The sequence below is a fragment of the Oncorhynchus keta genome, chromosome 4, assembly GCF_023373465.1.
Source record: "Oncorhynchus keta strain PuntledgeMale-10-30-2019 chromosome 4, Oket_V2, whole genome shotgun sequence".
In the NCBI taxonomy this organism is placed as follows: Eukaryota; Metazoa; Chordata; class Actinopteri; order Salmoniformes; family Salmonidae; genus Oncorhynchus; species Oncorhynchus keta.
The window spans coordinates 16654779-16682006 of record NC_068424.1 but is presented as its reverse complement, the minus strand read 5'-3'; the positions used below and the strand labels follow the sequence as shown (position 1 = coordinate 16682006).

Genomic DNA, 27228 nt, shown 5'->3' with positions numbered 1-27228 from the left:
TAGATATGTAAGGTGACTAGGGCATCAGGATATATGATAAACAAAGTAGCAGCAGCGTATAAGATGATTGTATGTGAGTGGGTGTGCGTTTGTGTAGAGTCAGTATAAATGTATGTGCATATTATGTGTGCGTGAGCAAATTATATAGTGAGTGTTTGTGTGTGTGTGTGTGTTGGAGTGTCACTGTGTGTGAGTGTGTAAGGACAAGTGAGTGTGCATAGAAAGAAATACAAATAAAATACAAGGGTCAACACAAAAAGAGAGTGAGAGAGAGAATAGTTCATTACAAGGTCAGTATGAGGAAGAGAGGCCTTAATTATTCTGTACTGCAGCTCTATAATCGCTCCTCAATTATTCTGCACTGCAGGTCTATAATCCCAGGTTGGCTCAGTATAGTACACCTGCTTGGTGATTTTGATTGACAGGCTCACTTCAATGCACAACGACGCCACTACAGTTCCGTTCGAATGGGCTATACCTCAGGAAATTACGTCAGTGCAGAGAATAATATGGCGTCTGCAATGGCTATGGACTTCATGGACAAACAGTATTTTGATATCCAGTTAAAAGAACGAAAAATTGAAGCCGCAGGGGGATTTTAAATGGACGATAAGGAATCTTCGGCGATGCTTTTTTATTGTCCTTTTTCTTGATCTCGGCTATAAACCCGCAGCCCATGTCAGAAGGAGCCAGGTCTGTCTGGTCGAAGAGGGGTTGTGGGGACTCGCAGCGCCGAGGTGAGAGACATTTTAGTCTGCTAAACTAGCTGCTAGGTAATTCCACGGGATGTCGTGAGCTACCAGTCACTGTTATTCGTGACCGTTATATTTGAAGAGTTTAGATTGCAATTCAGTGTGTATTGCCGTTAGCAAGTTGGATAGCTACATTGACTATCAATTTGACACTCCTGTCATGGCCTTGCGTGGAAAATAATCAAGCTGTGATTCCCTCGACTGCGCGAGCTCACTGGTTAAACTCAGAGTTTACAAAATAAATGACTGGTTTAGCTAACGTTAGTTTGCTAGTCAACACGATTAGATCAAAGATTACATGGTGAGTCTATAGACGTGTTTTTGAGTCAATTAAATGCACTAGCAAAATTACAATCATGATTTAATTCATATAATTTTTTTTATTTCTAGCTAGGTTTGAAGAAAATCAGTTTTTCTCTCTCTCTGTGTGTCTCTCTCTGTGTGTGTCTGTCTTTAGATCAGGGCAAACATAAACAAAGGAAATGTGAGCGTCCCCTCAGCATGCTGTCAGCTAAACTCGAGACTGGCCTCGAGGCCCCCAAAAGGTACCATCTCCATGACAACCATAACATCCATTCCAGGGGAAAACGAATGTCCCCTTTCATTAAAGCCACGGAAGTTCCGACTGCGATACGGCATGCATTGTTAGCAAAAAACAGGAACCCTCAATTTTAGTGAATGGAAAAATGTCAATCATCTTGTAAAAAAAAAAAGTTTAGAAGATAATCATGGTACCAATAATTGCTTCTAATACATGTTCTGAAACAGATTTTTTTTTTTTAAATCGCACTCAGAAAAAGTTAAAGATAATTGAGTTGCTAATAGTAGGCCATCATTGTAAATAAGAATTTGTTCTTATTAACTGACTTCCTAGTTAAATAAAAAAAACAGTACCCCTGTTGGCCCTCAACTGGAGTTTCTCAATGAGAGGGGCAGTACTGAGCTAGCCTGCAACGTCACTTCCTGGAGTAGCTCAAACTGCGTATGTTAAGTCTCCAAGAGACACCGTCTTAACTGATTTAATGTGGCTTAAATGCGCTATCAAAGACAGTACAGTATGAAGATAGGCAGAAACTGCTTCTCCAATAAAAATCCCTGATCACACGTGTAGGCGACGTCATGGTGACGTTGGCTAGCTAAGCTCATGCATAGAAACAGTCGTTCGCTCTGAACTACGCATGTGCAGGGCGTCAAATCAAAGCCACTCCTTCCATAAAAAGTTGTTTTTGACAAAAATTGAAAACGGTTGGAGTAATACTTAAGACGTTGGCTCGAATCTAGGTTGTGCCTTTAGATTTTGGAAAAGTGAACGAAGGAATAATTTTTCACTTCTCTCATTGACTTCTCAAACCCCGGCCTGGTCTGTTTCGCAAGCGTTCCCGGAAGTCTCCCAATGTTGCAGCTCTGAGTTTAGAAACTCTGTGGTGTTATTGAGTCTTCATGTCGGATTGAATGGTGTCATGTGATCGATGACTTTAGGTGGTGGGCTGAAAAACGAGGGAGGAGCTGATTATTTGTGTATATGTTCCTCATACAAAGTATATTTTCACACTGTCTGCTCAGGCAAATTTGCCGAACTGCTAAGCTTAGAACAAATCAGAACTCCCGTACATACCCCTCATGATGAAGGCAGCCAATGGCCTGCTTCTATCTAGGATGTAAACGCAGCCTACACATATCGCATACCTTGCAATACAATCTTCTCGAAAAACAGCTGGGCAAAATGTATACAATGTGCGCTGCAATAAGATAACCAGGGTTTAATTATTTTATTTACACATATATATTATGCCCAATTTCAATGTTCTCTTGTTCTCAATTGCTTCATCCGAAACATGACCCGCCAAACCGCGCTTCTTAACACCCGCCCGCTTAACCCAGAAGCCAGCCGCACCAATATATCGGAGGAAACACCGTTCAACTGACGACAGAGGTCAGCCTGCAGGCACCCGGTCTGCCATAAGGGGTCGCTAGAGCGCGATGAGCAAAGTAAATCCACTCCAGCCAAACCCTCCCCTAACCCGGATGACGCTGGGCCAATGAGACTCCTGATCATGGCCGGTTGTAATATAGCCAGGGATCGAACCCGGGTATGTATTGACGCCTCTAGCAATGCGATGCAGTGCCCTAGACCGCTGTGCCACTCGGGAGCCCCTAGGTTTAGTTTTCTAAACAAGATGAGTTCTCAAATTTCACCATCTGCCCAATACCATGGTGGGCATTCATAATGTTGGATGCATTGGAATATAAAGTATGGAGGAGAATGATAAATGGTCTGCAGGATTATATAAAAAGCATCTGGAAAATTAATGTTTGAGTTTTAAATACTAAATGTTCAGTGAATGTGAATAAATGTTGGTGGTTTAAATGATTAGCTTAACTTTCCTACTGATCTTCTAAAAGTTGACGATGGCAAATACATGCCAATCCATTATTCTACTGCTAATTATGACTGAATGAGGAATGTTTCCCATAATGTACACTACCATTCAAAAGATTGGGGTCACTTAGAAATGTCCTTGTTTTTGAAAGACAAGCACATATTTTTGTCCATTAAAATAACATAAAATTGTTCATAAATACAGCGTAGACATTGTTAATGTTGTAAATGAGTATTGCATCTGGAAACGGAATATCTACATAGGCGTACAGAGGACCATTATCAGCAACCATCATTCCTGTGGTCCAATGGCACGTTGTGTTAGATATTGGAAGTTTATCATTTTAAAATGCTAATTGATCAATAGAAAACCCTTTTATCAATTATGTAAGCACAACTGAAGACTGTTGTCCTGATTAAAAGAAGCAATAAAACTGGCCTTTAGACTAGTTGAGTATCTGGAGCATCAGCATTTGTGGGTTCGATTACAGGCTCAAAATGGCCAGAAACAAAAGTCTTTCTTCTGAGAAATGAAGGCTATTCCATGCGAGAAATTGCCAAGAAACTGAAGATCTCTCTACAGCGCTGTGTACTACTCCCTTCACAGAATGGCGCAAACTGGCCAGAATAGAAAGAGGAGTGGGAGGCCCCGGTGCACAACTTAGCACAACTTAGCAAAAGGACAAGTACATTAGAGTGTTTAGTTTGAGAAACAGACGGCAAACAAGTCCTCAACTGGTAGCTTCATTAAATAGTACCCGCAAAACACCAGTCTCAACGTCAACAGTGAAGAGTCAGGGATGCTGGCCTTCCAGCAGCCTTTTTATCTGGACAGGAGGAAAGAATGGAAGAAATATAATTTTAGTATAGGAATGGGGTCCTTGGAGTCTCAGTACGCGTTCTCCTCTTTCAGGAAAAAGTTATATTCACACATCTGACCAAACATTCTCAGTAGCTTTAGGTCTAGGCCATGGCTTGGTTTGAATAATCTTTTGTATTGATTTTCAACATACAGTTTTGATGAACAATTTAATTTTGGGTTTGTCGTCCAGGTGATTCAGAGAAGGGCGTTGTTAGTTTCTCCCTGGACACAAGGGCCACTGTCCTCTGATTGGCTCGGAATACCCCCTCTGACATGCCCGTGGCCAATCAGAGGTGAGTGTGCAGTGTGTGTGTGTGTGTGGGAGTGAATAGTGTGTTTGTGCATGCATTTGTATCTGATTGTTTGTGGATGGGTTTGCTGCTAGTGTGTGACGCGTCGAACACACCGACAGAGTCATTGCATTTTGGTACACCAGAATTACTTTAATTTCCAATGAAACACTGCATTTGCCTTGCAGCATTGTGTTGCAGAGGCAGTTGCAGTGCGTTCAGTGTGGTGCATAGTATCCAACGTATGCATCAAACTCTATGCGTAGACGGTTGACAGAAATGGTAGCAGAAGGTGAATGTTGAAATGTTGTTGCACACATATCCCGATGTTGCGTACTATTTAGCTCAAAGACGCTGTCGGGGTGTTTGAAGCGTAAGCGCGCGCGTGTGTGTGTACGCACGCAGCACCCATTTCTGTGTGGGTGTGTATTTCAGTGCCTGTGTGTGCGAGAGCTGAACTGCTGAGGTGTGAGTGTTGAATGTTCTTGACGTCATTCCAGAGACCGTCTTACGTCGCACGTGTTAGAGAGAAAAACACCATTGTGTCTGGTCTGTAGTGTGACGGATCCCTTTTGAGTGACATAGTTTTCTACTCTTTCATCGGTCTGTGGTTGAACGGTAAAGCATTAGTACTGTCATACTACCAGTGTGTTATTGATCCCTCTCCTTACTGGAGGTAAGTGTTATTAAGCTCATCTCTCCTCCTCCAGGTGTGTGATGTCGGGGGGGGAGGTGGAGGTGTACCTGTCCCAGGTTCATGATGGAAGCGTGTCCTCAGGGTTCCGGGCGCTGTACGAGGAGAGGCTCCTATTGGATGTCACGCTGCTGATAGAGGAACACCACTTCCATGTTAGCAACACACGCATACACACACATACATATACACACATACATACGCACACACACACTTTCACTAACATGTAATTTAATGTTATCCCCTCCTCCAGGCACACAAGGCCCTGCTGGCGACCCAGAGTGACTACTTCCGTGTCATGTTCACAGCAGACATGAGAGAGAGAGATCAGGACAAGATCCACATGAAGGGGTTAACGGCTGCCGGCTTCGGCCACGTCCTGAGGTTCATGTACTACGGTTCACTGGAGCTCAGCATGGTCACTGTGCAGGAGATACTACAGGTAACACACAGACCTTTAACCCTCTGAGCCAGGGGTATTCAACCTGGGGACTGGGGCCCCCTAGGTGTCCGTGGAGGTACTGTAGGGGGTACGCAAAAATATATTTTTAAAAGTGATTTTATTCCCCCGCTGTTTTTATGAATATCACAAACAACAAGAGAATAAATTCATTATGAATTATGTACATACAGTAGAAAATATAAGAATATCTTCTAATGACATCAACTTTATTTCTCAACTCCTAATATTGAGCTTATTACTCATTGGAGCTAATTACTCACTGGAGTATGTGACATTGAAAAAGAACCTGCTAGTAAGTCGCGGCAACTTCTTGGACCTATATTTTTTCCAGCACATGGCTAACCTTTGTTTAACCAGTTAAACAGCTGCTATTAGAGAAAATGTGTCTGAAGTGACCTTTCTAGCTAATAGACTGTTAGAGGTTACATTAAGAGTACATTTTATTTCATGAGACAATATACAAACTTTAAAAAAATATTTAAAGAATTTAGTAAATGTATTTATTGGTTTTCCTTTTTAAAGAGGAATGAAAATGTAAGCGTTTTGAAGGTTGTTTACTGATTTGGACATCTAAATTGGATGATTTTTAAGGTTGTCATACAATTTGGGGTGGGGTTGTCAGAATTTCTTGCAAAACAAATGGGGTTCCCAGAAAATCAGCCAGACAAAATGGCTGAGAAAGTCGTGGGTGAACAGGGAGTACAGGATGGGAGTGAGCACGCAGCCCTGAGGAGTCCCTGTTTTGAGGATAAGCGTATAATGTTATAATGTATAGGTATAATGTTTAGGTCCAGTGTAGAACGCATTTTACGCCGGGCGTAGAGTTACGACCAGTTACGACCAGTGGTGTAAAGTACTTAAGTAAAAATACTTTCAGGTACTACTTAAATAGTTTTTGGGATATCTTTACTTTAATATTTATAATTTTGACAACTTTTACTTTATTATAGTCCTAAAGAAAATAATGTACTTTTTACTCCATACATTTTCCCTGACATTCCAAAGTATATTTTGAATACTTAACAGGACAGGAAAATGGTCTAATTCACACACTTATCAGGAGAACATCCCTGGTCATCCCTACTGCCTCTGATCTGGCAGACTCACTAATCACACATGCTTCATTTGTAAATGATGTCTGAGTGTTGGAGTGTGCCCCTGGCTTTCCATAGAAAAACGTGTAAATTATGCCGTTTGTGCTTAATATAAGAATTTGAAATTATTTATACTTTTACTTTTGATACTTAAGTGTATTTTTGCAATTACATTTACTTTTGATACTTAAAAGGTATTTGGTTTTAAATATACTTAACTTTTACTCAAGTAGTCTTTTACTGGATGACTTTAACTTGAGTCAGGTATCTTTACTCAAGTATGAAAATTGGGTACTTTTTCCACCACTGCTTATGACCAACTGGTGCAACTGACCCCAGCTGACTAAGATCTGTCACTGTCTCCTCACCCTCTAGGCTGCCATGTACGTCCAGCTGACTAAGATCTGTCACTGTCTCCTCACCCTCTAGGCTGCCATGTACGTCCAGCTGACTAAGATCTGTCACTGTCTCCTCACCCTCTAGGCTGCCATGTACGTCCAGCTGACTAAGATCTGTCACTGTCTCCTCACCCTCTAGGCTGCCATGTACGTCCAGCTGACTAAGATCTGTCACTGTCTCCTCACCCTCTAGGCTGCCATGTACGTCCAGCTGACTAAGATCTGTCACTGTCTCCTCACCCTCTAGGCTGCCATGTACGTCCTGCTGACTAAGATCTGTCACTGTCTCCTCACCCTCTAGGCTGCCATGTACGTCCTGCTGACTAAGATCTGTCACTGTCTCCTCACCCTCTAGGCTGCCATGTACGTCCAGCTGACTAAGATCTGTCACTGTCTCCTCACCCTCTAGGCTGCCATGTACGTCCTGCTGACTAAGATCTGTCACTGTCTCCTCACCCTCTAGGCTGCCATGTACGTCCTGCTGACTAAGATCTGTCACTGTCTCCTCACCCTCTAGGCTGCCATGTACGTCCAGCTGACTAAGATCTGTCACTGTCTCCTCACCCTCTAGGCTGCCATGTACGTCCAGCTGACTAAGATCTGTCACTGTCTCCTCACCCTCTAGGCTGCCATGTATGTCCAGCTGACTAAGATCTGTCACTGTCTCCTCACCCTCTAGGCTGCCATGTACGTCCAGCTGACTAAGATCTGTCACTGTCTCCTCACCCTCTAGGCTGCCATGTACGTCCTGCTGACTAAGATCTGTCACTGTCTCCTCACCCTCTAGGCTGCCATGTACGTCCAGCTGACTAAGATCTGTCACTGTCTCCTCACCCTCTAGGCTGCCATGTACGTCCAGCTGACTAAGATCTGTCACTGTCTCCTCACCCTCTAGGCTGCCATGTACGTCCAGCTGACTAAGATCTGTCACTGTCTCCTCACCCTCTAGGCTGCCATGTATGTCCAGCTGACTAAGATCTGTCACTGTCTCCTCACCCTCTAGGCTGCCATGTACGTCCAGCTGACAAAGATCTGTCACTGTCTCCTCACCCTCTAGGCTGCCATGTACGTCCAGCTGACTAAGATCTGTCACTGTCTCCTCACCCTCTAGGCTGCCATGTACGTCCAGCTGACTAAGATCTGTCACTGTCTCCTCACCCTCTAGGCTGCCATGTACGTCCAGCTGACTAAGATCTGTCACTGTCTCCTCACCCTCTAGGCTGCCATGTATGTCCAGCTGACGGAGGTGGTAGAGTTCTGCTGTTCCTTCCTGCTGTCTAAGATCTGTCTGGAGAACTGTGCCGAGGTGATGAGACTTCTGGAGGACTTCAGCGTGGGGGTGGAGGGCGTGCAGGAGCAGCTCGACAACTTCCTGCTGGAGAACTTTGTTCCTCTGATGAGCAAACCTGACTTCCTGCTCTACCTCAGCCTGGAGAGACTGCAGGTGTGGTGGACGAACTGACTGGCACCCCCTAGTTAACTCTGTGTGTGTGTGTGTGTGTGTGTGAACCTGAACAGTGATGTTTTGAGCTCTTTAAAACAGGTGATATATTATTGTGTGTGTGTACCTGAACAGTGATGTTTTGAGCTCTTTAAAACAGGTGATATATTATTGTGTGTGTGTCAGGCGTACCTGGACAGTGATGCCCTGAGTCGGTTCCCAGAGATAGAGCTGTATGAGTCTGTCCAGGCCTGGCTCCGACACGACCGCCGCCGCTGGAGACACACAGACACTGTCGTCCAGTCTCTACGCTTCTGCCTCATGACCGCCGCTAACGTCTTCGAGAAGGTAGGACGCACACAAATAGTGTTACACGGTACACCGGTACTACGGAAGTATCACGGTACTGATGCTTATGATACCAACATTTTAGAGTACCGTAGTAATGTTTCATATGATACTACCAAGTTTTTCAGCCCTACCGATTTAAAGAACTTGCTGGCACCTGTTATAATATGTTTATAAAGTCAGTTGAATTGAAGCAACATTGACTAGTCTCTGGTATGCACAGGTCCAAGGATATCCACTTCACTTTCATGTGTATATCACGTGTGGCAGCTGTAATGAACCAGCCCCATCCCCTACCAGCCCTCACTCACCTGCTTCTCTCCGTCCGCTCTTCACATCCCCTACCTGCCCTCACTCACCTGCTTCTCTCCGTCCGCTCTTCACATCCCCTACCAGCCCTCACTCACCTGCTTCTCTCCGTCCGCTCTTCACATCCCCTACCTGCCCTCACTCACCTGCTTCTCTCCGTCCGCTCTTCACATCCCCTACCAGCCCTCACTCACCTGCTTCTCTCCGTCCGCTCTTCACATCCCCTACCTGCCCTCACTCGCCTGCTTCTCTCCGTCCGCTCTTCACATCCCCTACCTGCCCTCACTCCCCTGCTTCTCTCCGTCCGCTCTTCACATCCCCTACCAGCCCTCACTCACCTGCTTCTCTCCGTCCGCTCTTCACATCCCCTACCTGCCCTCACACCTGCTTCTCTCCGTCCGGCATCTCACATCCCCTACCTGCCCTCACTCGCCTGCTTCTCTCCGTCCGCTCTTCACATCCCCTACCTGCCCTCACTCGCCTGCTTCTCTCCGTCCGGCATCTCACATCCCCTACCTGCCCTCACTCGCCTGCTTCTCTCCGTCCGGCATCTCACATCCCCTACCTGCCCTCACTCGCCTGCTTCTCTCCGTCCGCTCTTCACATCCCCTACCTGCCCTCACTCACCTGCTTCACTCCGTCCGCTCTTCACATCCCCTACCTGCCCTCACTCACCTGCTTCACTCCGTCCGCTCTTCACATCCCCTACCTGCCCTCACTCACCTGCTTCACTCCGTCCGCTCTTCACATCCCCTACCTGCCCTCACTCACCTGCTTCTCTCCGTCCGCTCTTCACATCCCCTACCTGCCCTCACTCACCTGCTTCTCTCCATCCGGCATCTCACGTCCCCTACCTGCCCTCACTCGCCTGCTTCTCTCCGTCCGCTCTTCACATCCCCTACCTGCCCTCACTCACCTGCTTCTCTCCATCCGGCATCTCACATCCCCTACCTGCCCTCACTCGACTGCTTCTCTCCGTCCGCTCTTCACATCCCCTACCTGCCCTCACTCGCCTGCTTCTCTCCGTCCGCTCTTCACATCCCCTACCTGCCCTCACTCGCCTGCTTCTCTCCGTCCGCTCTTCACATCCCCTACCTGCCCTCACTCGCCTGCTTCTCTCCGTCCGCTCTTCACATCCCCTACCTGCCCTCACTCGCCTGCTTCTCTCCGTCCGCTCTTCACATCCCCTACCTGCCCTCACTCGCCTGCTTCTCTCCGTCCGCTCTTCACATCCCCTACCTGCCCTCACTCGCCTGCTTCTCTCCGTCCGCTCTTCACATCCCCTACCTGCCCTCACTCGCCTGCTTCTCTCCGTCCGCTCTTCACATCCCCTACCTGCCCTCACTCGCCTGCTTCTCTCCGTCCGCTCTTCACATCCCCTACCTGCCCTCACTCGCCTGCTTCTCTCCGTCCGCTCTTCACATCCCCTACCTGCCCTCACTCGCCTGCTTCTCTCCGTCCGCTCTTCACATCCCCTACCTGCCCTCACTCGCCTGCTTCTCTCCGTCCGCTCTTCAAGCTCATCTATTCAGCTGTCAGTTTTGAAAAATATAATTTAGCCTTGTTGGCGAGCGGAGATGCAGACCCAGAATCTGAGTCTTCTGTTGTACATTTGTTATTTTGGAGCAGCGTGCAAAGCGAGCAGTGTTGACACATTGTATCATTTAATTTCCTGTTCTAACCAAGAGCACAGACCAGTCTGAATAGACTTTGAAAGCTCACTGTGATTCAGCCTCTGCGTGTCAGAGAGGGGAAATGGAGCACTGCTTGGCGACAGGCATGCTGTACAGCAAAGAAAACGGCTTGTTTCTAAACGGTTAAAAACATATGACCTATATTACAGGACATGCCTTTCTTTGTATCAGAGTTCACACACATTTTATGTTATTTCACAAATGTTACAGGCCATTTTAAACTAATCCGGGTTGACTAATTATTGGTTTGATAACAAACAACTGGTAACTTGACAGTAGGTTTAGGCACATCTGACACAGGAAGAAAGGAAAGGGGTTTGCTACTCATGAGTTGTGCTTCAAAAGGTAGGATTCATATTGTCCTAATGGAAGCTTGAACTATATCAAATCTATTTATTTCTGGTGCTCCTTCAATTCTGTTTGGTGCCAAATGTTTAAAAAGTTGGGAGCAGTGTGTTTGTGGGAGGGAGAGACAGAGAGGGGTGTGTGTTTATGAGAGAGAGGGAGAAAGGGGGGGGGTGTTTATGAGTGAGAGGGAGACAGAGTGTGTGAGGAAGGGAGGGAGAGTGTGTGTCTTAACTAAAGAGTAAAGAAGGTTTAATTTTCCCTTACTGACACAATTGTATTTACATTTTTAAATGTTGGTCATTTAGCAGCAGCTCTTATCCAGAGTGCCCTACAGTTAGTGCCTTCATCTTAAGATAGCTAGGAGGGACAACCACATATCACAGTCATAGAAAGTAAAATGTTCCTCAATAACGCAGCTGTCAGTGGAGTAAGAGCTGGGGGGGGGGGTGTGGTCAAGTGTATTTTTGTCATTTGTTATCATGTTTGAAGAGGTAGTCTTTCAGATGTTTTTGGAAGATGGGCAGGGACTCTGCTGTCCGAGATTCAGGGGGAAGCTGGTTCCACCATTGGGGTGCCAGGAGAGAGAAGAACTTGGACTGGGCTGAGCATGAGCTGCCCTCCCGTAGGGGTGGGAGGGCCAAGGGACCAGAGGTGACAGAACGGAGTACTCGGGTTGGGGTGTAGGGTTTGAGCATGGGGTGGGGGGGGTTCCCTTGCTGTTCCGTAGGTAAGCACCATGGTCTTGTTGTGGATGCGAGCTTCAACTGGAAGCCAGTGGGGTGTGTGGAGGAGCAGGCTGACATGAGAGAACTTGCGTTCTGGATAAGTTGCAGGGATTTGATGGCACAAGCGGGGAGCCCAGCCTACACAGAGTTGCAGTAGTCTAGACGGGAGATGACAAGTGCCTGGATTAGGACCTGCACCGCTTCCTGTGTGAGCTAGGGTCGTACTCTACAGATGTTGTAGAGCATAAACCTGCAGGAGCGAGTCACTGCTTTGATGTTTGCACAGAACGACAGGGTGTTGTCCAGGGTCACGCCAAGTTTCATTGCACTCTGGGAGGGGGACACTGGAGTTGTCAACCATGATGGAGAGGTCTTTGAGCGGGCAAACCTTCCCCGGGAGGAAGAGCAGTTCTGTCTTGAGGTGGTGGGCCAACAGTCAAGCTGAGATGTCTGCCTGGCACGCAGAGATGCATGTTGCCACCTGGGTGTCAGAAGGCGGGGGAAGTAGTTAAGTGTCATCCGCATAGCAATGATAGAGACCATGTAAGGATATGATGGAGCCTAGTAGAGGTCGACCGATTAATCGGAATATCCGATTTTAATTAGGGCCGATTTCAAGTTTTCACAACAATCGGAAATCAGTATTTTTGGGCGCCGATTTTGCCTTTAAAAAAAACATGTTTTAATACCTTTATTTAACTAGGCAAGTCAGTTAAGAACACATTCTTATTTTAAATGAGGCCCTAGGAACGGTGGGTTAACTGCCTTGTTCAGGGGCAGAAAGACAGATTTTCACCTTATCAGCTCGGGGGATCCAATCTTGCAACCTTACAGTTAACTAGTCCAACGCTCTAACCACCTGATTTACATTGCACTCCACGAGGAACCTGTCAGTTACGTGAATGCAATAAGCCAAGGTAAGTTGCTAGCTAGCATTAAACTTATCTTATAAAAAACAATCAATCAATCATAATCACAAGCTAACTACACATGGTTGATGATATTACTAGTTTATCTAGCGTGTCCTGTGTTGCATATAATCGATGCAACGCTGGGAGATGATTTAACAAAAGCGCATTTGCAAAAAAAGCACAATCGTTGGACGACTGTACCTAACCATAAACACCAATGCCTTTCTTAAAATCAACACACAGAAGTATATATTTTTAAACCTGCATATTTAGCTAAAAGAAATCCAGGTTAGCAGGCTATATTAACCAGGTGAAATTGTCACTTCTCTTGCGTTCATTGCACGCAGAGTCAGGGTATATGCAACAGTTTGGGCAGCCTGGCTCATTGCGTAATAATTTACCAGAATTGTATGTAATTATGACATAACATTGAAGGTTGTGCAATGTAACAGGAATATTTAGACTAATGGATGCCACCCGTTAGATAAAATACTGAACAGTTCCGTATTTCACTGAAATAATAAATGTTTTGTTTTCTAAATTATAGTTTCCGGATTCAACCATATTCATGACCTAAGGCTTGTATTTCTGTGTGTTATCTTATAATTAACTCTATGATTTGATAGAGCAGTCTGACTGAGCGATGGTAGGCAGCAGCAGGCTCGTAAGCATTCATTCATTTTGTGAGTTTTGCCAGCAGCTCTTCGCAAGCACAGCGCTGTTTATGACTTCAAGCCTATCAGCCTAATGGCTGGTGTAACCGATGTCAAATGGCTAGCTAGTTAGCGGGGTGCACGCTAATAGCGTTTCAAACATCACACGCTCTGAGACTTGGAGTAGTTGTTCCCCTTGCTCTGCAAGGGCCGCGGCTTTTGTGGAGCGATGGGTAACGCTGCTTCGAGTGTGGCTGTTGTTCCTGGTTCGAGCCCAGGTAGGGGTGAGGAGAGGGACGGAAGCTATACTGTTACACTGGCAATACTATAGTGGCTATAAGAACATCCAATAGTCAAAGGTATATGAAATACAAATGGTATAGAGAGAAATAGTCCTATAAATACTATATTAACTACAACCTAAAACCTCTTACCTTGGAATATTGAAGTCTCATGTTAAAAGGAACCACCAACTTTCATATGTTCTCATGTTCTGAGCAAGGAACTCAAACATTTTTACATGGCACATATTGCACTTTTACTTCTCCAACACTTTGATTTTGCATTATTTAAACCAAATTGAACATGTTTCATTATTTATTTGAGGCTAAATAGATTTTTATTGATGTATTATATTAAGTTAAAATAAGTGTTCATTCAGTATTGTTGTAATTGTCATTACAAATAAATAAATTAAAAAATCATCCGATTTAATCGGTAGCGGCTTTTTTGGGGTCCTCCAATAATCGGTATCGGCGTTGAAAAATCATAATCGGTCGACCTCTAGAGCCTAGTGACTTGGTGTATAGAGAAAAGAGGAGAGGACCTAGAACCGAGCCCTGGGGGACACCAGTAATGAGAGTACGTGGTGCAGACACAGATCCTCTCCACGTCACCTGGGTGGAGCGGCCTGCCAGGTAGGATGCAATCCAAGAGTGTGCAGAGCCTGAGACGCCCAGCCCTGAGGGTGGAGAGGAGGATCGGATGGTTCACGGTGTTGAACGCAGCAGATCTAGGAGGATGAGAACAGAGGCGAGAGAGTCAGCTTTGGCGGAGTGGAGCGCCTCCGTGACACAGAGAGCAGTCTTTGTTGAGTGACCCGTTAACTTCACGAAGATCATTCTGAGAGACATGCAGATCATTATGCATATATATCACAGGAGGTTGGTGGCACCTTCACTGGGGAGGACGGGCTCGTGGTAATGGCTGGAGTGGAATGGTATCAAACACATGGCTTATATGTGTTTGATACAATTCTATTTGTGACGTTCCAGCCATTATTATGATCCATCCTCCCTTCACCACTGATGTATACTCCTTCCTCCTATTCCTCCAAATCACAGGTAAATATGAGCAAATCAGTCAATCTATACAGTATTATACACTGAACCGTGTGAAGTTAAATTGAATGTGTTGTATTGAGTAGGAGTGTGAATTTGAGTGACAGGTTTTTGGAGAAGGTTTAGACAACAGGAACAAGCGTCCGGGGGACAGGACGAACAGCATGATGGGTCAGTGATTTTCTTCCACCGTGGTATCACGATACTTGGCCTGCCATTGTATCATTGGTAAAATGTTGGTATCGTGGCAAGCCCACACACACATGTGTTGTGTGTGTGTGTGTGTGTGTATATATATATATATATATATATATATATATATATATATATATACACACACACGTCCCTTTTTCAGGACCGTCTTTCAAAGATCATTCGTAAAATCCAAATAACTTCACAGATGTTCATTGTAAAGGTTTTTAACACTGTTTCCCATGCTTGTTCAATGAACCATAAACAATTAATGAACATGCACCTGTGGAACGGTCATTAAGACACTATTAGCTTACAGACGGTAGGCAATTACGGTCACAGTTATGAAAACTTAGGACACTAAAGAGGCCTTTCTACTGACTATGAAAAACACCAAAAGAAAGATGCCCAGGGTCCCTGCTCATCTGCATGAACGTGCCTTAGGCATGCTGCAAGGAGGCGTGAGGACTGCAGATGTGGCCAGGGCAATAAATTGCAATGTCCGTACTGTGAGACGCATAAGACGGCGCTACAGGGAGACAGGACCGACAGCTGATCGTCCTCACAGTGGCAGACCACGTGTAACAACACCTGCACAGGATCTGAACATCACACCTGCGGGACAGGTACAGGATGGCAACAACAACTGCCCGAGTTACTCCAGGAACGCACAATCCCTCCATCAGTGCTCAGACTGTCCGTAATGGGCTGAGAGGCTGGACTGCTGAGAGAGGCTGGACTGAGGGCTTGTAGGCCTGTTGTAAGTTAGGTCCTCGCCAGACTTCACCGGCAACAACATCGCCTATGGGCCCGTCGCTGGACCAGACAGGACTGGCAAAAAGTGCTCTTAACTGACAAGTTGCGTTTTTGTCTCACCATTGGTGATGGTCGGATTTGCGTTTATCATCGAAGGAATGAGCGTTACACCGAGGCCTGGACTCTGGCGCGGGATCGATTTGGAGGTGGAGGGTCCGTCATGGTCTGGGGCGGTGTGTCACAGCATCATCGGACTGCTTGCAATGACAACAAGCTCAATCGTAATGCTGTGCATTACAGGGAAGACATCCTCCTCCCTCATGTGGTACCCTTCCTGCAGGCTCATCCTGACATGACCCTCCAGCATACAATGCCACCAGCCATACTGCTCGTTCTGTGTGAGATTTCCTGCAATGCAGGAATGTCAGTGTTCTGCCATGGCCAGCGACGAGTCCGGATCTCAATCCCATTGAGCACGTCTGGGACATGTTGGATCGGGGGGTGAGGGCCATTCCTCCCCAGAAATGTCCGGGAACTTGCAGGTGCCTTGGTGGAAGAGTAGGGTAACATCTCACAGCAAGAACTGGCAAATCTGGTGCAGTCCATGAGGAGGAGATGCACTGCAGTACTTAATGCAGCTGGTGGCCACACCAGATACTGAATGTTTCTTTTGATTTTGACCCCCCTCCCTTTATTCAGGGACACATTATTCCAGTTCTGTTAGTCACATGTCTGTGGAACTTGTTCAGTTTGTCTCAGTTGTTGAATCTTGTTATGTTCATACAAATATTTACACATGTTAAGTTTGCAGAAAATAAACGCAGTTGACAGTGAGAGGACGTTTCTTTTTTTATATATATATATATCACACACACACACACTGATACTGTTGCAAGATGAAGCATTCTGCCTTCCTCTATGACATCACCTCTGACTAATTCGTCCTCTCCCTCAGGTGAAGACGTCAGAGTTCTATCGTTACTCTCGACAGCTGCGTCAGGAGGTGGACCAGGCTCTCAGCTACTTCCACGACGTCAACGAGCAGCCACTGGTCGAGACGCGGTCCAACCGCATCCGCTCGGTCCGCCCGCAGACTGCCGTGTTCAGGGGCATGATCGGACACAGCATGGTCAACAGCAAGATCCTACTGCTGCACAAACCCAAGGTACGATCCTACTGCCGCACAGACCCAAGGTACGATCCTACTGCCCCACAGACCCACGGTGCGTTCCTACTGCCGCACAGACCCAAGGTGCGATTCTACTGCCGCACAGACCCAAGGTACGATCCTACTGCCGCACAGACCCAAGGTACGATCCTACTGCCGCACAGACCCAAGGTGCGATCCTACTGCCGCACAGACCCAAGGTGCGTTCCTACTGCCGCACAGACCCAAGGTGCGTTCCTACTGCCGCACAGACCCAAGGTGCGTTCCTACTGCCGCACAGACCCAAGGTGCGTTCCTACTGCCGCACAGACCCAAGGTGCGTTCCTACTGCCGCACAGACCCAAGGTGCGTTCCTACTGCCGCACAGACCCAAGGTGCGTTCCTACTGCCGCACAGACCCAAGGTGCGTTCCTACTGCCGCACAGACCCAAGGTGCGTTCCTACTGCCGCACAGAGACAAGGATACAGCCGCAGGGTTCTGTGTTGGTACCAGAGGAGTACCAAGGCTCCTACTGAAGTGTCACTGCCCTGGGGCATTGGGATCTTTTTTTTTAGACCAGAGGAAAAGGTGCCTCCTACTGGCCCTCCAACACCACTTCCAGCAGCATCTGGTCTCCAATCCTGCTTAGCTTCAGAAGCAAACCAGCAGTGGGATGCAGGGTGGTAATACCCATACTAACATACTGTATACTACATACTCAATGAATACATACTATTTCATTTTAGTTTACTGTAAACAAACCGTGTCTTTTCAGTTGTGTACTAGCTCTTCGCCTGTCGCCTGGAAGTTGATGCTGTTGCTATGCAACTTCTTTCTAGCTTGTTAGCATGTCTAACAAATTACTAGATGGACATCTTACAACTTCATTAACAATGTCCATTGAGAACACACAACGATTACACCACTTAGCTAAGATAAGAATGATGTGAATAATAAAGTCAATAAATGCTAGAAAGCATATAGTTAATTTATATCCAAGTTTGGTGTATTAGTAGCCAACTAACGAGGTAGCTAGCTAACGTACCGGTACATACAAGTAACTGCTGTAATGATATGTGGTCCGTAAGGCTAGCATAGCTAACAAATTGTCATCCAGCATAACGTAACATATTTGAAAAGTCCTTACTTTCTTACATTGCTCAATTCTTAAGAATTGTCATTAGTTAAAGCAATGAATTTGTATTCGCTCTCGTCGTACTTCGGCTGTATATTTTCAGACATTTTCTTCAAATCTGTATGTTGTGAAGCCTTTCCCATTTTCTGAAGAATTTAATTATGGGTCCTAAAAGCACGGAAATAGTGTCCACAGTTTGTATACTGCATATTTTGGCGAATGTAGTATGACATCCGGGAACTTTTGGCATACTAACTATATCCATACTATGACCAATAAACATACTAACTATATCCATACTATGACCAATAAGCATACTAACTATATCCATACTATGACCAATAAGCATACTGACTATATCCATACTATGACCAATAAGCATACTAACTATATCCATACTAACTATATCCATACTATGACCAATAAGCATACGGACTATATCCATACTATGACCAATAAACATACTGACTATATCCATACTGACTATATCCATACTAACTATATCCATACTAACTATATCCATACTGACTATATCCATACTGACTATATCCATACTGACTATATCCATACTGACTATATCCATACTGACTATATCCATACTGACTATATCCATACTAACTATATCCATACTGACTATATCCATACTGACTATATCCATACTGACTATATCCATACTGACTATATCCATACTGACTATATCCATACTGACTATATCCATACTGACTATATCCATACTATGACCAATAACCATACTGACTATATCCATACTAACTATATCCATACTATGACCAATAACCATACTAACTATATCCATACTATGACCAATAACCATACTGACTATATCCATACTATGACCAATAACCATACTAACTATATCCATACTATGACCAATAAGCATATTGACTATATCCATACTATGACCAATAAACATACTGACTATATCCATACTATGACCAATAAGCATAGTAACTATATCCATACTATGACCAATAAACATACTGACTATATCCATACTATGACCAATAAGCATACTGACTATATCCATACTATGACCAATAAGCATATTGACTATATCCATACTATGACCAATAAGCATAGTAACTATATCCATACTATGACCAATAAACATACTGACTATATCCATACTATGACCAATAAGCATAGTAACTATATCCATACTATGACCAATAAACATACTGACTATATCCATACTATGACCAATAAACATATTGACTATATCCATACTATGACCAATAAGCATAGTAACTATATCCATACTATGACCAATAAACATACTGACTATATCCATACTATGACCAATAAACATACTGACTATATCCATACTATGACCAATAAGCATAGTAACTATATCCATACTATGACCAATAAACATACTGACTATATCCATACTATGACCAATAAACATACTGACTATATCCATACTATGACCAATAAGCATACTGACTATATCCATACTATGACCAATAAGCATACTGACTATATCCATACTATGACCAATAAGCATACTAACTATATCCATACTATGACCAATAAGCATACTGACTATATCCATACTATGACCAATAAGCACACTGACTATATCCATACTATGACCAATAAGCACACTGACTATATCCATACTATGACCAATAAACATACTAACTATGACCAATAAACATACTAACTATGACCAATAAGCATACTGACTATATCCATACTATGACCAATAAGCACACTAACTATATCCATACTATGACCAATAAGCATACTGACTATATCCATACTATGACCAATAAGCACACTAACTATATCCATACTAACTATATCCATACTATGACCAATAAGCATACTGACTATATCCATACTATGACCAATAAGCATACTAACTATATCCATACTAACTATATCCATACTATGACCAATAAGCATATTGACTATATCCATACTATGACCAATAAGCATAGTAACTATATCCATACTATGACCAATAAGCATACTGACTATATCCATACTATAACCAATAAGCATACTGACTATATCCATACTAACTATATCCATACTATGACCAATAAGCATACTGACTATATCCATACTATGACCAATAAGCATACTAACTATATCCATACTAACTATATCCATACTATGACCAATAAACATACTAACTATATCCATACTAACTATATCCATACTATGACCAATAAACATACTGACTATATCCATACTATGACCAATAAGCATACTAACTATATCCATACTATGACCAATAAGCATACTGACTATATCCATACTATGACCAATAAACATACTGACTATATCCATACTATGACCAATAAGCATACTGACTATATCCATACTATGACCAATAAGCATACTAACTATATCCATACTATGACCAATAAGCATACTGACTATATCCATACTATGACCAATAAACATACTGACTATATCCATACTATGACCAATAAGCATACTAACTATATCCATACTGACTATATCCATACTATGACCAATAAACATACTGACTATATCCATACTATGACCAATAAACATACTGACTATATCCATACTATGACCAATAAACATACTGACTATATCCATACTATGACCAATAAACATACTGACTATATCCATACTATGACCAATAAACATACTGACTATATCCATACTATGACCAATAAGCATACTAACTATATCCATACTAACTATATCCATACTATGACCAATAAACATACTGACTATATCCATACTATGACCAATAACCATACTAACTATATCCATACTAACTATATCCATACTATGACCAATAACCATACTGACTATATCCATACTAACTATATCCATACTATGACCAATAACCATACTAACTATATCCATACTATGACCAATAAACATACTGACTATATCCATACTATGACCAATAAACATACTGACTATATCCATACTAACTATATCCATACTAACTATATCCATACTATGACCAATAAGCATACTGACTATATCCATACTATGACCAATAAGCATATTGACTATATCCATACTATGACCAATAAGCATAGTAACTATATCCATACTATGACCAATAAACATACTAACTATATCCATACTAACTATATCCATACTGACTATATCCATACTATGACCAATAAGCATACTAACTATATCCATACTAACTATATCCATACTATGACCAATAAGCACACTAACTATATCCATACTAACTATATCCATACTATGACCAATAAACATACTGACTATATCCATACTATGACCAATAAGCATACTAACTATATCCATACTAACTATATCCATACTATGACCAATAAACATACTAACTATATCCATACTAACTATATCCATACTATGACCAATAAACATACTGACTATATCCATACTATGACCAATAAGCATACTAACTATATCCATACTATGACCAATAAGCATACTGACTATATCCATACTATGACCAATAAGCATACTGACTATATCCATACTATGACCAATAAGCACACTAACTATATCCATACTATGACCAATAAGCATAGTAACTATATCCATACTATGACCAATAAGCACACTAACTATATCCATACTATGACCAATAAGCATACTAACTATATCCATACTATGACCAATAAGCATACTGACTATATCCATACTATGACCAATAAACATACTGACTATATCCATACTATGACCAATAAGCATACTAACTATATCCATACTATGACCAATAAGCACACTAACTATATCCATACTATGACCAATAAGCATAGTAACTATATCCATACTATGACCAATAAACATACTGACTATATCCATACTGACTATATCCATACTATGACCAATAAGCATATTAACTATATCCATACTATGACCAATAAACATACTAACTATATCCATACTATGACCAATAAACATATTGACTATATCCATATTATGACCGATAAGCACACTAACTATATCCATACTATGACCAATAAGCATAGTAACTATATCCATACTATGACCAATAAGCATAGTAACTATATCCATACTATGACCAATAAGCATAGTAACTATATCCATACTATGACCAATAAACATACTGACTATATCCATACTATGACCGATAAGCACACTAACTATATCCATACTATGACCAATAAGCATAGTAACTATATCCATACTATGACCAATAAGCATAGTAACTATATCCATACTATGACCAATAAACATATTGACTATATCCATATTATGACCGATAAGCACACTAACTATATCCATACTATGACCAATAAGCACACTAACTATATCCATACTATGACCAATAAGCATACTGACTATATCCATACTATGACCAATAAACATACTGACTATATCCATACTATGACCAATAAGCATACTAACTATATCCATACTATGACCAATAAGCACACTAACTATATCCATACTATGACCAATAAGCATAGTAACTATATCCATACTATGACCAATAAACATATTGACTATATCCATATTATGACCAATAAGCACACTAACTATATCCATACTATGACCAATAAGCACACTAACTATGACCAATAAACATATTGACTATATCCATACTATGACCAATAAGCATAGTAACTATATCCATACTATGACCAATAAGCACACTAACTATATCCATACTATGACCAATAAGCACACTAACTATATCCATAATATGACCAATAAGCATAGTAACTATATCCATAATATGACCAATAAGCATAGTAACTATATCCATACTATGACCAATAAGCATAGTAACTATATCCATACTATGACCAATAAGCATAGTAACTATATCCATACTATGACCAATAAGCATAGTAACTATATCCATACTATGACCAATAAGCATAGTAACTATATCCATACTATGACCAATAAGCATAGTAACTATATCCATACTATGACCAATAAGCATAGTAACTATATCCATACTATGACCAATAAGCATAGTAACTATATCCATACTATGACCAATAAGCATAGTAACTATATCCATACTATGACCAATAAGCATAGTAACTATATCCATACTATGACCAATAAGCATAGTAACTATATCCATACTATGACCAATAAGCATACTGACTATATCCATACTATGACCAATAAGCATACTGACTATATCCATACTATGACCAATAAGCATATTGACTATATCCATACTATGACCAATAAGCATATTGACTATATCCATACTATGACCAATAAGCATATTGACTATATCCATACTATGACCAATAAGCATATTGACTATATCCATACTATGACCAATAAGCATACTGACTATATCCATACTATGACCAATAAGCATACTGACTATATCCATACTATGACCAATAAGCATAGTAACTATATCCATACTATGACCAATAAGCATACTAACTATATCATACTAATTTTACGTCACAAATAGTGCGGTTAGTCTGAGTATTTGAAAACGGCTTGTGTCTGTCTATAATGTATATAATATGTCGATAAAATGTTGATAATGTGCCTAATGTCTGTCTAATGTATATATGTCAGTTTATAATGTGTCTATAATGTATATTTCTAATGTGTGTATGACCTGCCGTAGGTGTGGTGGGAGTTGGAAGGTCCCCAGGTTCCTCTCCGACCAGACTGCTTGGCCATCGTCAACAACTTTGCCTTCCTGCTGGGGGGGGAGGAGCTAGGGCCTGATGGGGAGTTCCACGCCTCCTCTAAAGTCTACCGCTACGACCCCCGCCAGAACTCCTGGCTACGCATGGCCGACATGTCTGTGCCCAGGTCTGTACTTGTGACATGGTTTCATGTTTCTACAAGATCTATTAGGTGTAAAGAAAAGGGGAGGAAAAACGTTTTATTTTTTGTGTCTTCACTTCAAGGTCAGAGTTTGCAGTGGGGGTCATCGGTAAGTTCATCTACGCGGTGGCTGGGCGGACGCGGGATGAGACATTTTACTCCACGGAACGCTATGACATCACGGCGGACCGCTGGGAGTTTGTGGATCCGTACCCGGTCAACAAGTACGGTCACGAGGGCACGGTCCTAAACGGTAAACTCTATATCACCGGAGGAATCACCTCCTCATCCACCTCCAAACAGGTGTGTGTGTTCGACCCGGGGCGGGATGAGGGGGGAGGGGTGTGTCTTTTCGACCCGGGGCGGGACGCGGGGGGAGGGGTGTGTGTGTTCGACCCTGGACGGGATGCAGGGGGAGGGTTGTGTGTAGCAGGGTCTGCGGAAACAACGGACACACACAGGACGCGTTCAGCCCGCAGCCCCCTCCTCCCCAACACACACACCAGCTGCTGGGAGAACAAGTCGAAGATGAATTACGCTCGCTGCTTCCACAAGATGATCTCCCATAACGGGAAGCTGTACGTGTTCGGGGGGGTGTGTGTGATCCTCCGGGCGTCATTCGAGTCGCAGGGCTGCCCATCCACAGAGGTTTACGACCCTGAGACAGACGAGTGGACCATCCTGGCGTCAATGCCCATCGGGCGCAGTGGGCATGGCGTCGCAGTGCTGGACAGACAGATCATGGTACTGGGGGGCCTCTGCTATAACGGACATTACTCTGACTCCATCCTGACCTTTGACCCCGATGACAACAAGTGGAAGGAGGACGAGTATCCCAGGATGCCTTGCAAACTGGATGGGCTGCAGGTCTGCACTCTGCACTTCCCCGAGTATGTCCTGGAGCACGTCCGGCGCTGCAGCTGAGGTCTGGTTCAGTTCAGACACACCCCTTTAAAGTTTGGGAATGCCCCCCGTTTAAGACCAACTCCTCCTACAGGCCCCAGGCGTGCAGGTGGAGGATTGGTGTTTACAGGTGTGACACTAACACTCTCTAACACAGAAGCTTTTCAACTAGACACATACATGCCATAGTAATCTGTCCACACGGGCAGAAAATTGAGCTTTGCTAGTGATCAGTGGTGGTGGGCAACTCAAGCTGATCTGTTTTCAAAATAAGCTTTTCAGAAAAAGGGAAAAATTGAGAAGATTTTTAATGATTCAGCTGGTTTATTTTGGACTGAGGTCAGTTTCATATTGTTATTATGATTCCGTTTCAGCCTACAGTCCTACAAGCCCTGTCTGACTGAACTAATAATGTATAAACCCTGGATGACTGACAGTGGGGCACTGTATTGAAGCCATTTTGGGTGGGAAGCTATAGAAATAAATGTTTCAATGTCTCCATGTTTTTTACTGGTATATTATAATATATATGTTAATTATGTGAACTAAAAATACAAAAAAAAGTTTGATAAAAACATTCCTTACAGTAAGTACTTTATAGAGTACTAATGTTACTGTCCCCACTACTACAAGGAAATACTTAAATACGTGATTTTGTCAATTTTATTGGCTAATTGATAGCATCAGCAATCCAGGGTTTATTCACGTCATTGGTCTGAACTATGTCTGTCTGTATGTCTCAACCATGCTGTGTCATATTCATGTGATGTCATGTAGTCTCTCTGTAACCCTTTCTCTGATGCCGCTTTCAAGACAACTGGGAACTCGGAAATCTCCTACCTCTGACTTCAAGACGTGCGTTCAAGACAACTGGGAAATCGGGGGGGAGCGACCTCCGACTGGGGAAAAATAGTTTTGAACGGTCCTCTAAGTCGGAATTCGAAAGTCGGAAACTCTGGGATCATCTTAAAGGTCTTACTTTCCGATCTGAAGGTCACTGACGTCATGATTTGACCTTCCCAGTTCTCTTGAAAGCACCATTAGTCTGTGGAGCTGGAGTGTGTGTGTGTGTGTGTGATACATGAATGAGCAAAATATTTAAAAATATGCACTCATACTATTGGGATTGTGAGAAAGATGATCATGGTGATGATTTAGCATTGTCATGACTACACTGCAATAACACTGTCCTGCTGACAGAGAGCCATGTAACAGTTCAGAGGTCAGGGATGACTGCAGTGTGAAGGTCCCCGTCTCTCTGGCAGTACTGTATGTAAGATTTCACTTTATTTATTGACGTTAACCATCTGCTCTGAGTGTTGCTGTGGCAGACGACTGGAGGGTGTGTTAGATGGTAGGAGTTGGCCACAGAAATTAACCAGAAACAACTTTTGATTCAAAAAACAAAATAAGTTGATACAGAAAATGAGTTAATATTAAAGATCAATTTGAAATAGGCTCAAAACTCCCAGTAACACATTAACTATTTTTGCTTGATCATATGAGTGTCAAAGGTGATCTGGCTAACTTATGGATCCTACTTTGTAAAGCCCTACCCTGGCTTAGTCCTGTCTGTCTGTCTGTCTTTCTGACGGAGCCAGCTGCAGCATATGAACCTGCTCATCTCTCTCATTCTTCTTTTAATGAACAACAATGAAAAGGGCTAAAGCACGTTCTTCTGCAGTTCTGTCAGACATTTTTTGTATGTGTGTTTATGGAGATCCATCCACCACCAGCTAACTCTGTGTGATTGTGGTCGGGATGTTGGGTTGATGTGATTTGCCTTTCAATAGAGCATAGTCTTTATGATACTTTGAGTGTCACTCTTTCTGATTCCACATCTCCCTCCTTTCCTCTACCCAGCGTCCTCTTGCCTGCACTCACGGCTCTATTCAATCAAACCTGCAGTGCAGTATTTATGCAGTAGCATACAAACATGCCTTTTCCCCCAGTCAAAAAGTCACAGAGCGGTTTGTGGTACTGTATAAATACCAGGCAGACCCCCCTCACAGGCAGTGGCTCCATTTGACAGAATAAGATGTGTGCAGTAGTGTATAAACAGGGACTGTTAACATCACTAAGGCAGCTTAGATGTAATAAGGTATTCTGTCATCTCCCATCTTTGTCTATTTTTTACATGTAAAAATTACTATCGATATCATGAACACTTAGGCCCAGTTGGTTTTCCAGACGGTAAATCTACTTCTGGACTAAAAAGCAATGCGCAATAGAGAATCTCCACTGAAAGTGGGGTTTTTTTTAGTCCAGGAATAGTATGCGTCTGGCAAACGGGCCAATATTATGCCAAACTTCAGTCTTTAAACAGCGGTTTCCATCTGCTGGTCAACATGTGTATTAGTCCTGCTGTTTTTATTTGGGACAGGGCTTGTCTGTCATAGCTCAGCATTTATAATCAGCCCTCAGTCTCAGTAGGATGAAATTATAGAATATTGTGGATTAAAAACACCCTGTACGATGACTATTTCTAAAATATAACAATCAGATAAACAATGTATTTACTATAATCTGAATAGACACTGCTATTTCAAACACTTTGTAATTTATATCCAGAAATAAATGTTCATACTGTTAAGCT

The 27228-nt window shown here is 43.0% G+C and overlaps 1 protein-coding gene and 1 long non-coding RNA gene across 8 annotated transcripts; one reads left to right on the top strand and one right to left on the bottom strand.

Annotated features, from left to right (window-relative positions):
• The first annotated feature begins 339 nt into the window (after window positions 1–339).
• On the top strand, window positions 340–27228 carry LOC118369856 (kelch-like protein 15). Of its 7 annotated transcripts, none has more exons than XM_052502244.1 (10): window positions 681–737; window positions 1210–1297; window positions 4185–4287; window positions 4995–5133; window positions 5232–5420; window positions 8153–8377; window positions 8561–8722; window positions 16606–16815; window positions 23524–23714; window positions 23813–27228. In XM_052502244.1, exons 3-10 carry the CDS (start codon window positions 4268–4270, stop codon window positions 24651–24653), a joined length of 1977 nt encoding a protein of 658 aa, XP_052358204.1. In that variant the 5' UTR covers window positions 681–737; window positions 1210–1297; window positions 4185–4267; the 3' UTR covers window positions 24654–27228. The 7 variants fall into 7 exon arrangements, with proteins under 7 accessions (XP_052358214.1, XP_052358178.1, XP_052358196.1 ...); XM_052502250.1 differs by lacking the exon at window positions 681–737 and adding an exon at window positions 759–1053; XM_052502218.1 differs by lacking the exon at window positions 4185–4287 and having other exon boundaries at window positions 352–737.
• Window positions 8656–14981, bottom strand: LOC127918961 (uncharacterized). The gene is made up of 3 exons (XR_008101497.1): window positions 10031–14981; window positions 9451–9644; window positions 8656–9307 (listed from the first exon to the last, which is right to left on the bottom strand). It is a non-coding gene; the product is annotated as an uncharacterized LOC127918961 (long non-coding RNA).

What these genes read in the sequence shown, in the direction of transcription:
- LOC118369856 (XM_052502218.1), top strand. Translation starts at nt 677, where the DNA reads ATGTCAGAAGGAGCCAGGTCTGTCTGGTCGAAGAGGGGTTGTGGGGAC. An exon ending in TGGGGACTCGCAGCGCCGAG is followed by an intron (nt 738 to 1,209) that starts GTGAGAGACATT and finishes GTCTGTCTTTAG; the next exon opens with ATCAGGGCAAACATAAACAA. An exon ending in CTGTGCAGGAGATACTACAG is followed by an intron (nt 5,421 to 8,152) that starts GTAACACACAGA and finishes CTCACCCTCTAG; the next exon opens with GCTGCCATGTATGTCCAGCT.